The following is a 14,968-nucleotide window of genomic DNA, read 5'->3' on the forward strand; positions in this document are numbered from 1 at the left end:
CTGTCTTGTTGTTGGTGTATAGGAATGCCACTGATTTCTGTGCATTGATTTTATATCCTGCCACTCGACTGAATTCCTGTATGAGTTCTAGCAGTTTTGGGGTGGAGTCTTTGGGGTTTTCCACATAAAATATCATATCATCTGCAAAGAGTGAGAGTTTGACTTCTTCTTTGCTAATTTGGATGCCTTTTATTTCTTTTTGTTGTCTGGTTGCTGTGGCTAGGACTTCCAATACTATGTTGAATAGCAGTGGTGATAGTGGACATCCCTGCCGCGTTCCTGACCTTAGGGGGAAAGCTCTCAGTTTTTCTCCATTGAGAATGATATTCGCTGTAGGTTTTTCATAGATGGCTTTTATGATATTGAGGTATGTACCCTCTATGCCTATACTCTGAAGAGTTTTGATCAAGAAAGGATGCTGTACTTTGTCAAATGCTTTGTCTGCATCTATTGAGAGGATCATATGATTCTTGTTCTTTCTTTTGTTAATGTATTGCATCACGTTGATTGATTTGCGGATGTTGAACCAACCTTGCAGCCCAGGGATAAATCCCACTTGGTCGTTGTGAATAATCCTTTTAATGTACTGTTGGATCCTTCCCCTATACTTTCAAAGTGGAATAATTTTTTATTTTGGTGAAGATCAGGATTTATCAGGAATTTTTGTTCTTGATTGTGTTGTTGTAGCTAAGAAATCTTTGCCTGGCCTAGGGTGTTTTCTTTTAGATGTTGTATAATTCTTGGTTTTATATTTGGACTTATGATCCATTTCCTATTAATTTTTTGGATATCCAGTTGTTCCAGCATCATTTGTTGAAAGGACTTTTTTTTCTTTATTGAATTCCCTTTGTACTGTGCTGAAAATCAATTGATTATATACGTATGTATCTATTTCTGGAATCTGTTCTATTCCATTGATCTGTGTGTCACTCCTTTCACCAATACCACACTAACTTGACTACTGTAGCTTTATGGTAAGTCTTAAAATCCAATCTTGAGTCTTCCAGCCTGGTTTTCTTCTTCAAAATTGTTTTGACTGTTATAGCTTTTTTTGCTTTTTCTTATAACTTTTAGAATCAGTTTGTCAATTTCTACAGAAAGACATTGGTCATTGCTAGAACATAGATATAGTTTGTTTTTGTTTACTGGCCATATATTCTGTGACTTTAATAAACTCACTTTTTATTTATTTATTTGTTTTTTAATTTTAGTTTTAAGTAATCTCTACACCCAATGTAGGGGCTTGAACTCACAACCCTTGAGATTGCGAGTCACATGCTCTACCAACTGAGCCAGCCAGGTGCCCCTCACTTTTTATTTCTAATACTGTTTTTGTAAATCTGTTGGGATTTTCTACATAGACAATGATTTTTTAAAAAAATAAAGACAGTTGTATTTCTTGCTTTCCAATCTTTATGCTATTGTATTTCTTTTTTGCCTTTATTGCACTCCCTAGGACCCCTAGTATGTTTTTGAAAAGGTACAATGAAGGCCCATATTGTTGCCCTGTTCCTGATCTTAAGGGGAATGTATTCATTCTTTCATCAGTAAGTATGATAATTAGCTACAGTTTCTTTGTAGGTGCTTTTTTTTTTTTTTTTTTTAAGATTTTTTATTTATTCATTTGAGAGAGACAGAGAGAGCGAGTAAGGGCACAAGCAGGGAAGAGTCAGAGGGAGAGGGAGAAGCAGACTCCCCGCTGAGTAGGGAGCCTGATGTGGGACTTGATCCCAGGACCCCGGGATCGTGACCTGAGCCAAAGGCAGATGCTCAGCCAACAGAGCCCCCAAGTGCCCCTTTGTAGGTGCTTTTTATCAGGTTGAGGAAGTTTCTTTATAGTTTGCCTAGAGTTTTTATCATGAATGGATGTTAAATTTTGTTAAATGCTTTTTCTGCATCTAATGAAATCAATATATGGTTTTTCTTCTTTGAAACATCAATTTGGTGAATTATATTCATGGATTTTAATTTTGAATCAGCCTTGGATGCCCTTGGATAAAGCCTACTTGGTCATGATGTATATCCTTTTTATATATTGCTAAATTTCTTTATTATTATTATTTTTTTATTTTTTATTTTTTTTAAAGATTTTATTTATTTATTTGACAGAGACAGAGACAGCGAGAGCAGGAACACAAGCAGGGGGCGTGGGAGAGGGAGAAGCAGGCTTCCTGCTGAGCCAGGAGCCCGATGTGGGACTCGATCCCAGGACCCTGGGATCATGACCTGAGCCGAAGGCAGTCGCTTAACCAACTGAGCCACCCAGGTGCCCCTATTTTTTTTTTTTTAAAGATTTTATTTATTTATTTGACAGAGACACAGCGAGAGAGGGAACACAAGCAGGGGAAGTGGGAGAGGGAGAAGCAGACTTCCCTCAGAGTAGGGAGCCCGATGGGATTATGACCTGAGCCGAAGGCAGACACTTAATGACTGAGCCACCCAGGCGCCCCCATATTGCTAAATTTCATTTGCTAACATTTTGTCATAGATTTTTACATCTATGTTCATTAGAAATACCAGTTTGTGATTTTGTCTTTGTTTTGTCATGATATTAGGGTCTCATCAAATCAGTTGGGAACTGTTCTTTCCTATTTTGTTTTCTGTTTCCTGGAAGGGTTTGTGTAAAATTAGTGCTATTCCTTTTTTTTTTTTTTAATTAGTACTATTTCTTATTTGGTAGAATTCACTAGTGAAGCCATTTTGGGGCTAGAGTTTTCAACTATGATTAATTTTTTCTTTAATGGGTAGAGGAGTTTTTAGATTATCTATTTCTTCTTTTTTTTTTTTAAGATTTTATTTATTTATTTGACAGAGAGAGACAGCGAGAGAGGGAATACAAGCAGGGGGGGTGGGAGAGGGAGAAGCAGGCCTCCCGCGGAGCAGGGAGCCCGATGTGGGGCTCCATCCCAGGACCCTGGTATCATGACCTGAGCTGAAGGCAGACACTTAACAACTGAGCCACCCAGGCGCCCCTATCTATTTCTTCTTCTTCTTTTTTTTTTATTATGTTAACCACCATCTATTTCTTCTTAAGCAAGTTTTGATAGTATGCCTTTTCAGAAATGTGTCTATTTTTTTTAATTTTTTTTTTTTTGTGAAAGAATACTTTTTTTTTTTTTAAAGATTTTATTTATTCATTTGAGACACAGAGATACGGAAGGAGAGAGCACATGAGTAGGGGGCAGACAGAGGGAGAGGGAGAAACAGGCTCCCTGCTGAGCAGAAAGTCCGATGCGGGGCTTGATCCCAGGACCCTGGAATCATGACCCGAGCCGAAGGCAGATGCCCAAACATCTGAGCCACCCAGGCGCCCCTAAAAATTTTTTTTTAAATTTTTTTTAAGACTTTATTTATTTGCGAGAGAGACAATGAGAGACAGAGAGCATGAGAGGGAAGAGGGTCAGAGGGAGAAGCAGACTCCCTGCTGAGCAGGGAGTAGAACACAGGGCTTGATCCCAGGACTCAGAGATCATGACCTGAGCTGAAGGCAGATGCTTAACCGACTGAGCCACCCAGGTGGCCCAGAAATGTGTCTATCTCAACAAAGTTGTTGAATTTATGGGCATAGAGTTATTAGTAAAATTCCTTTATTACTCTTTTAATATCTGTTAGATTTGTCTAGTGCTGTCCCTTCTTTCATTCTTGATATTGGTAATTTGTTTCCTTTCTTTATCTTCATCAATCTGGCTTTGTGTTTATGAATTATATTAATTTTTTAAAAGAGTCTGCTTTTGGTTTTATTGATTTTTCTCTTTTCAATTTTATTTATTTATTTATTTGTTTAAGTAAACTCTACCCCCATTGTGGGGTTCAAACTCATGACCCCAAGATCAAGAGTCGCATGCTCTACCAACTAAGCCAGCCAGGCACCCCTCAATTTCATTGATTTTGGTTTGTATTGATACTGCTCCCTTCCTTTTTTTTTTTTTTTTTAAAGATTTTATTTATTTATTTGAGAGAGAGAGAATGAGAGACAGCACATGAGAGGGGGGAGGGTCAGAGGGAGAAGCAGACTCCCTGCCGAGCAGGGAGCCCGATGCGGGACTCGATCCAGGGACACCAGGATCATGACCTGAGCCGAAGGCAGTCGCTTAACCAACTGAGCCACCCAGGCACCCGTTGCTCCCTTCCTTTTGTTTGCTTTGTGTTTAATTTACTCCTTTTTCCCTTCTGCTTTCTTAAAGTAGAAGTTTAGATAGTTCTTGTTTAATATAAATATTTAATTATATAAATTTCCCAGGAACATTTTTAGCTCCTTTCTATGAATTTTGATGATGTGTTTTCATTGCTGTTCAGTCAAAATATTTTTTTAAGTCTTTTCTTTCTTTTTAATTTTTTTTAAAAGATTCATTTATTTCAGAGAGAGAGTACGTGCATGTGTGCGTGCACACACACACACACATTGTGGGGGGCCAGTGGTGGAGGGGCAGAGAGGGAGACAAGCAGATTCCCTGCTGAGCAGTGAGCTCAATGTGGGGCTTGATCCCAGGACCCCGGGATCATGACCTCAGCCAAAATCGAGAGTTGGAGTCTCAACAGACTGAACCAGACAGGTGTCCCCAGTTAAAAATATTTCTAATTTCCCTTGTGATTTACTCTTTGACCTGTAGGTTATTTAGGATTGTTTTGTTTATTTTCTAGGTATTAGGGCATTTTCCAGATATTTTCTGTTTTATTGATTTCTAATTAATTTCATTGTGGTAAAATAACAAATTTCAGGTTTAAAATTTTTTTTTTTTAATTTGTTGAGATTGGTTTTATGGCTCAGAATATGGCCTATCTTGGAGAATGCTCCATGTGTATTTGAAGAGAATATATTGCTCTTATTGGGTGGAGTGTTCTATAAATTTGATAGCCTTGTATCAACCAGGTGTTCTGCTTTACCAACTTTTTTGAAGACTTGTTCCATCAGTTATGGAGAGAGAAGTGTTGAAGTCCCTAACTCTACTTGTGGATTTTTCTCTTTCTCTTTTTAAAAAATTTTATTTATTTATTTTTAAAGATTTTATTTATTTATTTGACAGAGAGAGTTAGCGAGAGCAGGAACACAAGCAGGGGGAGTGGGAGAGGGAGAAGCAGACTTCCTGCGGAGCAGGGAGCCCGATGCGGGGCTCGATCCCAGGACCCCGGGATCATGAACTGAGCCGAAAGCAGACGCTTAACGACTGAGCTACCCAGGCGCCCCTCTCTTTCTCTTTTTATCAATAGTTTTGCCTCATTTATTTTAACAGCCTGTTGTTAGGTGCATAAACATTTAGGATTACTGTATGTTTCTGGAAGATTGATCCCTTTATTGTCATATAATAACTATTTTTATACCTGGAAATTTTCTTTGAAGTATATTTTGATAATAATATAGTGACTCCATCTTTCTGTTGATTAGTGTTTGCATGTTTTTTTTTTTTCCTTGTCTTACCTTTTTTTTTTTTCTTTTCCTTGTCCTACTTTTAACTACCTATATGTAACATTTAAATTGGATTTCTGGTATCTTGTGTCTTTTGTTCCAGGTTTTTCTTATTTCTAACACTTCTGTTTGACTTTTTATTATTTATTTATTTATTTATATTTTTAAAGATCTTATTTATTTATTTCACAGAGAGAGATAGCAAGGGAAGGAACACAAGCAGGGGGAGTGGGAGAGGGAGAAGCGGGCTTCCCACCGAGCAGGGAGCCCGATGTGGGGCTCGGTCCCATGACGCTGGGATCATGACCTGAGCTGAAGGCAGACGCTTAATGACTGAGCCACCCAGGCGCCCCCCGTTTGACTTTTTAAAAAAACCTTTATGAAGATTTAATTCACACAGTATACAGTTCATCCATTTGACGTGTATAATTCAGTGGTTTTTAGTATATCATAGAGTTGTGTGACTGTCACAACAATCAATTTGACATTTTCGTCATCTCAGAAAGAAACCCCATGCCCAATAGTAGTCAATCTCCATTTCCCCCTGAACAACCCCGCCCTTGCTTTCTGTCTTTATCGATTTGCCTATTTTGGACATTTCACACAAACAGAATCATGTAACATGCAGTGTTTTGTGACTGGCTTCTTTCACTTAGCATAATTTTTTCAAGTATATTGTAACACTTATCAGTATTTAGTTCTTTTTTATTACTAAATACTACATTGGAGAGCTGTATATTTTATTTATCCATTCATTACTTGATGGACATTTGGATTGTTCTACTCTTCTGGCTATTAACAAATAATGCTGCTGTCAACATTCATGGACAAGTTTTTTTATGCATATATGTTTTCAGTTCTCGTGTATGTGTGTATGTGTGTGTATGTAGAGAAAGAGAGAATTGGGGTTCCTGGGTTATATGATAACTCTTTATCTAACCTTTTGAGGAACGCCAAATTATTTTCAAAAGTGACCGTACTTTTTTACTTGCCACCAGCAATATGAAGGTTCCAGCTTCTCCACATTCTTTTTTTTCTTTTTAAAGATTTTATTTATTTGACAGAGAGAGACACAGCAAGAGAGGGAACCACAAGCAGGGGGAGTGGGAGAGGGAGAAGCAGGCTTCCCGCCAAGGAGGGAGCCCAACGCGGGGCTCAATCCGAGGACCCTGGGATCATGACCTGAGCTGAAGGCAGACACTCAACCGACTGAGCCATCCACGTGCTCCCTTCTCCACATTCTTACTGACACTTGTTATTATCCTTCTTTATGATAATATTCATTCTAGTGCTGTGAGGTGGATGTCATTGCAGTTTTGATTTGCATTTCCCTGATGTCTAGTGATTTTGAGCATCTTTTCATGTGTTTATTGGCCATTTATATATCTTTTTTTTGTAAAATGTCTATTCAAATCCTTTGCTTATTTTGGAGTTTTTTGTGTTTTTATTATTGAGTTATAAGAGTTCTTTATGTAGGGTCGCCTGGGTGGCTCAGTTGGTTAAGCATCTGCCTTCGGCTCAGGTCATGATCTCAGGGTTCTGGGATCGAGCCCCAAGTTCAGCTCCCTGCTCAGCGGGAGCCTGCTTCTCCCCTCCTCCTGGCTTGTGCTCTCTCTCGCTATCTCTGTCACTGTCTCTCTCTCAAATAAACAAATAAAATCTTAAAAAAAAAAAAGTTCTTTATGTATTCTAGATACAAATCTATTACTATATTTGCAAATACTTTCTGCCACTCAGCGAGGTTTTCTTTTTTTTTCTATATTAATAATGTCCTTTGATGTACAAAAGTTTTAAATTTTTTAAAATTCAGGTATAATTGACCTATAACATTATATTAGTTATAGTAATGATTCGATATTTGCATACATTGCAAAATGATCACCACAATAAGTCTAGTTAACATCTGTCACCATACATGGTTACAAAATTTGTTTTTTCTTGTGATGAGAACATTTAAGATTTGCTCTCTTAGCAACTTTCAAATATGCAATACAGTTAATATTAACTGGGGTTGTCATGCTGTACATTACTTCCCCATGTCTTTATTTATTTTATAACTGGAAGTTTGTACCTTTTGATTTCCTTCTTTTTTATGTCTGAATAATATTCCATTGTATATTTTACCACATTTTCTTCATTCATTCATCCATCAGTAGAATCATACGTTATTTCCATTTCTTTTTTTTCTTTTTTTTAAGTAATCTCTATGCTCAGTGTGGGGCTCAAACTCATGACCCCAAGATTAAGAGTTGCATGCTCTACTGACAGCCAACCAGACGCCCATAAGTTGTTTCCATTTCCTGGCTATTGCAAATAATGCTGCAGTTAACCTGGGGGTGCATGTATCTTTCCAAGTTGTGTTTTTATTTTCTGAAGATAAATACCCAGAAGTGGAGTTAGTAGATCATACGGTATTTCTAGTTTGGGTTTTTTGAGGAACGTCCATATTGTTTTATATAGTGGCTGCACTAATTTACATTCCCGCCAGCAGTGCACAAGGGTTCCCTTTTCTCCACATCCTCACTAACACTTATTTCTTGTGTTTTTGATAACAGTCATTCTAACATGTGTGGGGGATATCTCATTGTGGTTTTGATTTGCATTTCCCTGGTAATTAATGATGTTGTGCATTTTTTTCATATATCTGTTGGCCATCTTTTTTGGAAAAGTCTCTATTGAGATTCTTTTCCCATTTATAATCAGATTGTGTTTTTGCTATTGAGTTGTGTGAGTTCATTATGTTTTGGATATTAACCCCTTCTCAGATAGTATATATGATTTGTAAATATTTTCTCCTATTTAGTAGGTTAGGTTACCTTTTCATTTTGATAGTTTTATTTGCTGTGCAGAAGCTTTTTAGTTTGATATAGTGCCACTTATTCATTTTTTATTTTTATGCTTTACTTTTAGTCTTAAATCCAAAAAATAATTGCTCAGACCTCTATTAAGGAGCTTATTGCCCATGTTTTCTTCTAGGAATTTTATAATTTCTGGTCTTACATTCAAATCTTTAATCCATTTTGAGTGAATTTTTGTGTATGGTGTAAGATAGGGGTTCAGTTTCATTTTTTTGCATGTGGCTGTCCAGTTTTCCCAGCCCTATTTATTGAAGAGACTGTTCTTTCCCTATCGTTTGTTCTTGTCCCCTTTGTTGTAAATTAATTGACCATATATGTGTGCTTTTACTTCTGGGCTATCAATTCTTTTCTAATGATCTATGTGTTTGTTTCCATGTCTGTACCATACTGTTTGGATTATTATAGCTTTGTAATGTAGTTTGAAATCAAGATGTGTGACATCTCCAGCATTGTTCTTTCTCAGGATTGCTTTGACTCTTTGGAGTCTTTTTTGGTTCCATATAAAGTTGAGGATTGTTCTGTTTTTGTGAGAAATGTCAATTGGAATTTTGATAGGCATTGCATTGAATCTGTATATTACTTCGGGTAGTGTGAACATTTTAACAATATTATACAAATATGTACAGAATATTCCATCCCAAAACAACAGAATACAATTTCTTTCTTTTTTTTTTTTTAAAGATTTTATTTATTTGACAGAGAGAGACACAGCGAGAGAAGGAACACAAGCAGGGGGAGTGGGAGAGGGAGAAGCAGGCTTCCCGCAGAGCAGGGATCCCGATGCGGGGCTCGATCCCAGGACCCTGGGATCATGACCTGAGCTGAAGGCAGACACTTAATGACTGAACCGCCCAGGTGCCCCGAGAATATACTTTCTTCTCAATTACACATGGCATACTCTTCAGGATAGTTCATATGTTAGGCCACAAAACAAATTTTAAAAACTTAAGAAGACTGAAATCATATCAAGTATCTTTTTCAACCACAGTGCTATAAAAGTAGATATAAATTACAAGTACAAAAGTGAAAAATCTCACTAATTTGTGGAATGTAAACAGCATGCTACTGAACAACCAATGGGTGAAAAAAGAAATCAAAAGAGAAATTAAAAGAAAACAAACCTTAAGACAACTGAAAATGGAAATAGAACACACCATAACTTATAAGATGCAGCAGAAGTAGGTATAAGAGGAAAGTTCATGGCAATAAATGCTTACATCAAAAGAAGAAAAATCTTTTTTTTTTTTTTTAAAGATTTTTATTTATTTATTTGACAGAGAGATTGCGAGAGCAGGAACACAAGCGGGGGAGTGGGAGAGGGAGAAGCAGGCTTCTTGCTGAGCAGGGAGCCTGATGTGGGACTTGATCCCAGGACCCTGGGATCATGACCTGAGCCCTAGGCATACACTTAACGACTGAGCCACCCAGGCACCCAAGAGAAGAAAAATCTTAATCTAATTTTACATCTCGAGGAACTAGAAAAAGAACAAGTGAAGCCCAAACTTAGTAGAAGGAAGGAAATAACAAAGATCAGAGAAAAAAAAGAAAAGAAAAGAAAAGATCAATGAAACTAAGAACTGGTTCTTCAAAAAGATAAAATAAAATTGACAAATCTTGCATTAGACTCACCAAGTATAAAAGAGAGAAGACTCAAATAAATAAAATCAGAAGTAAAAGAGGAGAAGTTACAACTGATACCACAGAAATACAAAGGATCCTAAGAGACCATATGAACAAATGTATGCCAACAAATTGGAAAAATGGATAATTCCCTGGAAACATACAACCTACCAAGACTGAAACTTAAAGAAATAGAAAATCTGAACAGACTAATTGCTAGTAAGATTGAATTAATAATTAAAACCTCTCCTAAAACAAAAGTCCAGGACCAGACAGTTTCATGGGTTAATTCTGCCGACATTTAAAGAATTAATACCAATTCTTCTCAAATTATTCCAAAATAAGGAGAAGAAGGGAACACTTCCAAACTCATTTTATGAGGCCAACATCACCCTGATACCAAAACCAGACAAGGATGCCAGAAGAAAAGAAAATTGCTGGCCTGTATCCCTGATGCACATAGATGCAAAAATCCTCAACAAAATATTAGCAAGCCAAATTCAACTCTCAGTAGATGCAGAAAAAGCATTAGACAAAAAAATTCAACATCTGTTTATGATAAAAACGCTCAACAAACAGGGTATAGCGGAAATATACTTCAACATAGCAAAGGCCATATATGACAAATCCACAGCTAACATTATACTCAGCAATGAAAAACTGGAAGCTTTTCCTCTAAGATCAGGAACAAGATGAGATGCCCATTCTTGCCACTTTGATTCAACATAGTACTGAAAGTCGTAGCCAGAGTAATTAGGCAAGAAAAAGAAATAAAAGGCATCTAAATAGAAAAGGAAGAAGTAAAACTGTCACTGTTTGCAGATGATATTTTTAAAAGCTTTGAGAAAGTAGAGAAATCTGGGGTCCCTGCCTGGCTCAGTTGGTAGAGCAGCCCTATGTTTATTTTATTTCATCAAATAAATCTTAGGCAATCAGTAAAAAATAATGCTTGATTTTTTCCCCCCCACTTTTAGTGTTAAATGTTTACAAAAGTCAGTGAAGGATTCTTATCACATAATGTGTAGAGCATGTGCCTGTGAACTTGAAGTTTGTGCAAAATGTGGAAAGAAAGAAGACATTGTTATTCCGTGAGTATTTTTTTTTTTTTTTTAATGTTTGGGATTTATTCTTTTAGTAATTGATATGTGGATTTTCTTTTGAGGAAACATCTGGTAGCTCGGAGAGTCTTAAGGTGCAGTATATCACACTGACTTAGACTTCTTTTTTTTCTACCTAACAGGAAAAAGTCTTAATTATTCATTACATTTTTCTATCATTATAGGAAAAATAAAACTTCATATTTTTAGGAAATTAAAATATTTACCCATGTAGTTCACATCCATCAGTCATCACAGAAGAATTTACTCATTATGCAACTACTTTTCTTGAATGGACATCATGTATTAATTTCTTTGAGCCTACTTTATTGACCACAGTATTCTAATTGGTTGGATCTTGACTGAAGTTAGTCTTCAAGGATCTTTTTCTCTATACTTATTTTACGAGACTCCTATTAATCAGGAAATATAGTATAAAGTTCTTTTCAATCTACGGGTAAATAACAAAAGCCTGAGAAATAAATAGAAGTTTTTTTTTCATTTTTAGGTTTAATAAAGAATCAGAGAAGACAGGAAATCCTGAAAGTAATCTGCGTTCCAACCATAGAAGTTGCAGAAGAAATGAAGAAGAAAGTGATGATGACTTAGATTTTGATATTGACTTAGACACAAAAGACAATCAAGTGGATTAATATATTAAAAGTCAGTTTGGGGGCGCCTGGGTGGCTCAGTCGTTGGGCGTCTGCCTTCGGCTCAGGTCATGGTCCCGGGGTCCCGGGATCAAGTCCCGCATCGGGCTCCCTGCTCGGTGGGAAGCCTGCTTCTCCCTCTCCCACTCCCCCTGCTTGTGTTCCTGCTCTCGCTGTCTCTCTCTCTGTCAAATGAATAAAATCTTTAAGAAAAAAAAAAAAGTCCGTTTGAAAATATGAAATTCTGAATGACTTTTGACGTTTGACAGTTTTACACAAAAATACTATGGAATCCTAATGAGAAAAATAGCAAAAACCTATAGAAAACAGGCAAAAGTCACACATGGACAATATAAATTATGCATGATACTGGATAATTATAAAACTTTCATCCAGAGTTTTCTTATAATGAATTTTTAAGTAGCATATGCTAGAATACCTGCTAAAATGAGTATTAGGGTATCATATTGCAGTTCATGGGAACTATTTAGAAAAGTATACTACCTAATATCAAACTAAACAAGATTCAGAATTATTGGTTATGTAAGAACTATCTCGTGGAAAAATCAGTGCTAGCCTCAAAAATTGGTCCTCATTAAGTACCTTTTTATAGATTGATCTCAAGTAAATGGCCCAAAGAACAAAGCCCCCTTACTTATAAGCTTGCTTGTTATAAAAAGCTCATTATTTTATTTTTAGTTTTTGTTTTTAATTTTTTTTTTTTAAGATTTTATTTATTTGACAGAGACAGTGAGAGAGAGAACACAGCAGGGGGAGTGGGAGAGGGAGAAGCAGGCTCCCCGGGGAGCAGAGAGCCCTATGCGGGGCTCCATTCCAGGACCCTGGGATCATGACCTGAGCTGAAGGCAGATGCTCAACGACTGAGCCACCCAGGCGCCCCAAAAGCTTGTTATTTTATTACTGTGTTTCATTCCATTGTCTTTACTTACCACAATTCATTTCTCCTCTCTAATGTTGAGGGACATTTGAGTTATTTTAAAATTTTCCCACTACAAAGAATACTGTGAGCATTGTTACATGTGTTTCTTGGTAAACATGTCTTGTTTCTTGGTGCATATTTCTATTAGATATATATCTAGTAGTGATACAGGCCATCTGGCTATATGCATATGCATCTTCAGATTACTGTATAATGCCAAGCTGTCTTTCCAGAAGAATTGTTATCTCCTTTCCCTACAGCAATATATTAAGAGTTCCAGTGCTCTGTATCCTTTCTAACACTTGATCTTTAAATTTCTGTCAGTTTGATAAGTGTGCAGTGTATGTCTTTGTCTTATTAATTTTGTAATTTATATGTATATGTATGCATATATATACATATACACACACATCTATGGATGGACACTTAGATTGCTTCCATATCTTGGCTATTGTAAGTAATGCTGCAATAAACATAGGGCTGCATATATCTTTTCGAATTAGTGTTTTTATTTTCTTTGGGTAAATACCCAGTGGTGGAATTACTGTATCATATAGTATTTCTATTTTTTAAGTTTTTGAAGAACCTCCATACTGTTTCCCACAGTGGTTGCCCCAACTGCCATTCCCATGGACAGTGACAAGGGCTCCCTTTTCTCCACATCCTCACCAGTACTTGCTGTTTTTTGTCATTTTGAGAGTAGCCATTCTGACAATTTGTGAGATGATTTCTCTTTGTGGTTTTGATTTGCATTTCCCTGATGATGAGCGATGTCCAGCATCTTTTCATGTGTCTCTTGGCCATCTGTATGTCGGCTTTGGAAAAATGTCTATTCAAACCCTCTACCCCTTTTTAATCAGATTTTTTGTTTAAAAATATAAAATCAAAACATTGAGGAAAATGGACACATAAATGGAGAAAGATAAAATAAATGGAGAGAGGTACCATGTTCATGCTGGGGAAGTCTCAATATTTTAGTTTACAGTCTTACAGAAAGTTTCCCATAAATTTGGCTTACCTTTTGCATATAAACTTATTTTCTGGACAACGTAACTTTTGTGGTTCAAGAGCCAACTAAATCATTAGTCCTAGCATAAGTTCTTTCCCATCTGAATGAATCATAACTCCACAGATTACGTTCTCAGGAGAGAAATTTAACAAAGAGCATCACCTAGTGACATATCCTAATATCTGCATTTCTGTCTTTAGTGCTAAAAAAGGTTTTGTTTTGTTTTCTTAAGCAGACATAAATTTAATTGTTATATTTCGTTTATTTTTTTTTAGGAATTATTTTGTCTAATCTAAAAATTTCTTTTCATTGGAACTCAACATGGATCTAAATCCTGCCGTGTCACTTACGAGCTGTATGTCTTGGTACAAATTAATCTTTGTGTGCCTTGGTTTCCATGAGGTTGTTAGAAGGATTAAATGCATTAATATGTGAAATGCTTAGAACCTGTAAGAACACTATACTATTACTATTTGATTATATATTAATTGGTAATGAATTAAAATTAATTAGTAATGAAGACAGCAATTTAGTTGTTTGCCTACATTCTGCAAGTTATATATGTAAATATATATATATATATAAATTCCATGTATGTATTTAGGAAATGCAGAAGGTATATATATGGAATTCTGTTGCTTGCAGATCCATGCTATCTGGTGCCAGAGTCTTTTTTTTTTTTTTTTTTAAGATTTTATTTATTTGAGGGCGCCTGGGTGGCTCAGTTGGTTGAGTGACTGCTTTCGGCTCAGGTCATGATCCTGGAGTCCCTGGATCGAGTCCCGCATCGGGCTCCCTGCTCGGCGGGGAGCCTGCTTCTCCCTCTGACCGTTCCCCCTCTCATGTGCTCTCTCTCTCTCATTCTCTCTGTCTCAAATAAATAAATAAAATCTTAAAAAAAAAAAGATTTTATTTATTTGATAGAGACAGCGAGAGAGGGAACGCAAGCAGGGGGAGTGGGAGAGGGAGAAGCAGGCTTCCCGCCGAGCGGGGAGCCCGATGCGGGGCTCGATCCCAGGACCCTGAGATCATGACCTGAGCCGAAGGCAGACGCTTAACGACTGAGCCACCCAGGCGCCCCCCAGAGTCTGTTTTTGACCTACTGTACTATAGTACCACTCTAGCACACATCAAAAGCAGTTCCAAAGGTAAATAGAGAAAACTATATTAGATGGAGTGTCCTCCATGGCATGAACTTATTTGGTGACTACAAAGGCTTGGAATAATAATGACAACAATATGATAATAGCATTCATTCAACAAATAATCACTGAGCACCTTACGTGTGCAAGGGCGCTGTACAAGATACGTGGGGTACAACAACGAACAAAACAAAGATCCTTATCCTTTCAGAGATAACTTTTTAGTGGTTGGAGACAGACCATAAGCA

The 14,968-nt window shown here is 36.9% G+C and overlaps 1 protein-coding gene across 5 annotated transcripts in view; it reads left to right on the forward strand.

Annotated features, from left to right (window-relative positions):
• The window catches only part of CUNH9orf85 (chromosome unknown C9orf85 homolog), a 137,337-nt gene that overhangs the window by 62,884 nt on the left and 59,485 nt on the right, over positions 1-14,968 (forward strand). Inside the window, exons 3-5 of one of the 5 annotated variants that reach the window (XR_010407724.1) lie at positions 1,457-1,547; positions 10,857-10,970; positions 11,488-11,521. The exons of 2 other annotated variants lie outside the window; for them this stretch is intronic. Coding sequence is in view for 2 of the 3 variants with exons in the window: in XM_054509170.2 (XP_054365145.1) it covers positions 10,857-10,970; positions 11,488-11,632 (259 nt within the window). In the remaining variant the exon portion in view is untranslated. Of the gene's footprint in view, positions 1-1,456; positions 1,548-10,856; positions 10,971-11,487; positions 14,215-14,968 lie in introns of those variants that run through there. 2 more of the 5 variants (XM_054509170.2, XM_045882246.3) reach the window with 2 other exon arrangements.

Source organism: Mirounga angustirostris, unplaced genomic scaffold (genome assembly GCF_029215605.1).
Source record: "Mirounga angustirostris isolate CCGP_5_RB_7025 unplaced genomic scaffold, mMirAng1.0.hap1 SCAF_15, whole genome shotgun sequence".
NCBI lineage: Eukaryota > Metazoa > Chordata > Mammalia > Carnivora > Phocidae > Mirounga > Mirounga angustirostris.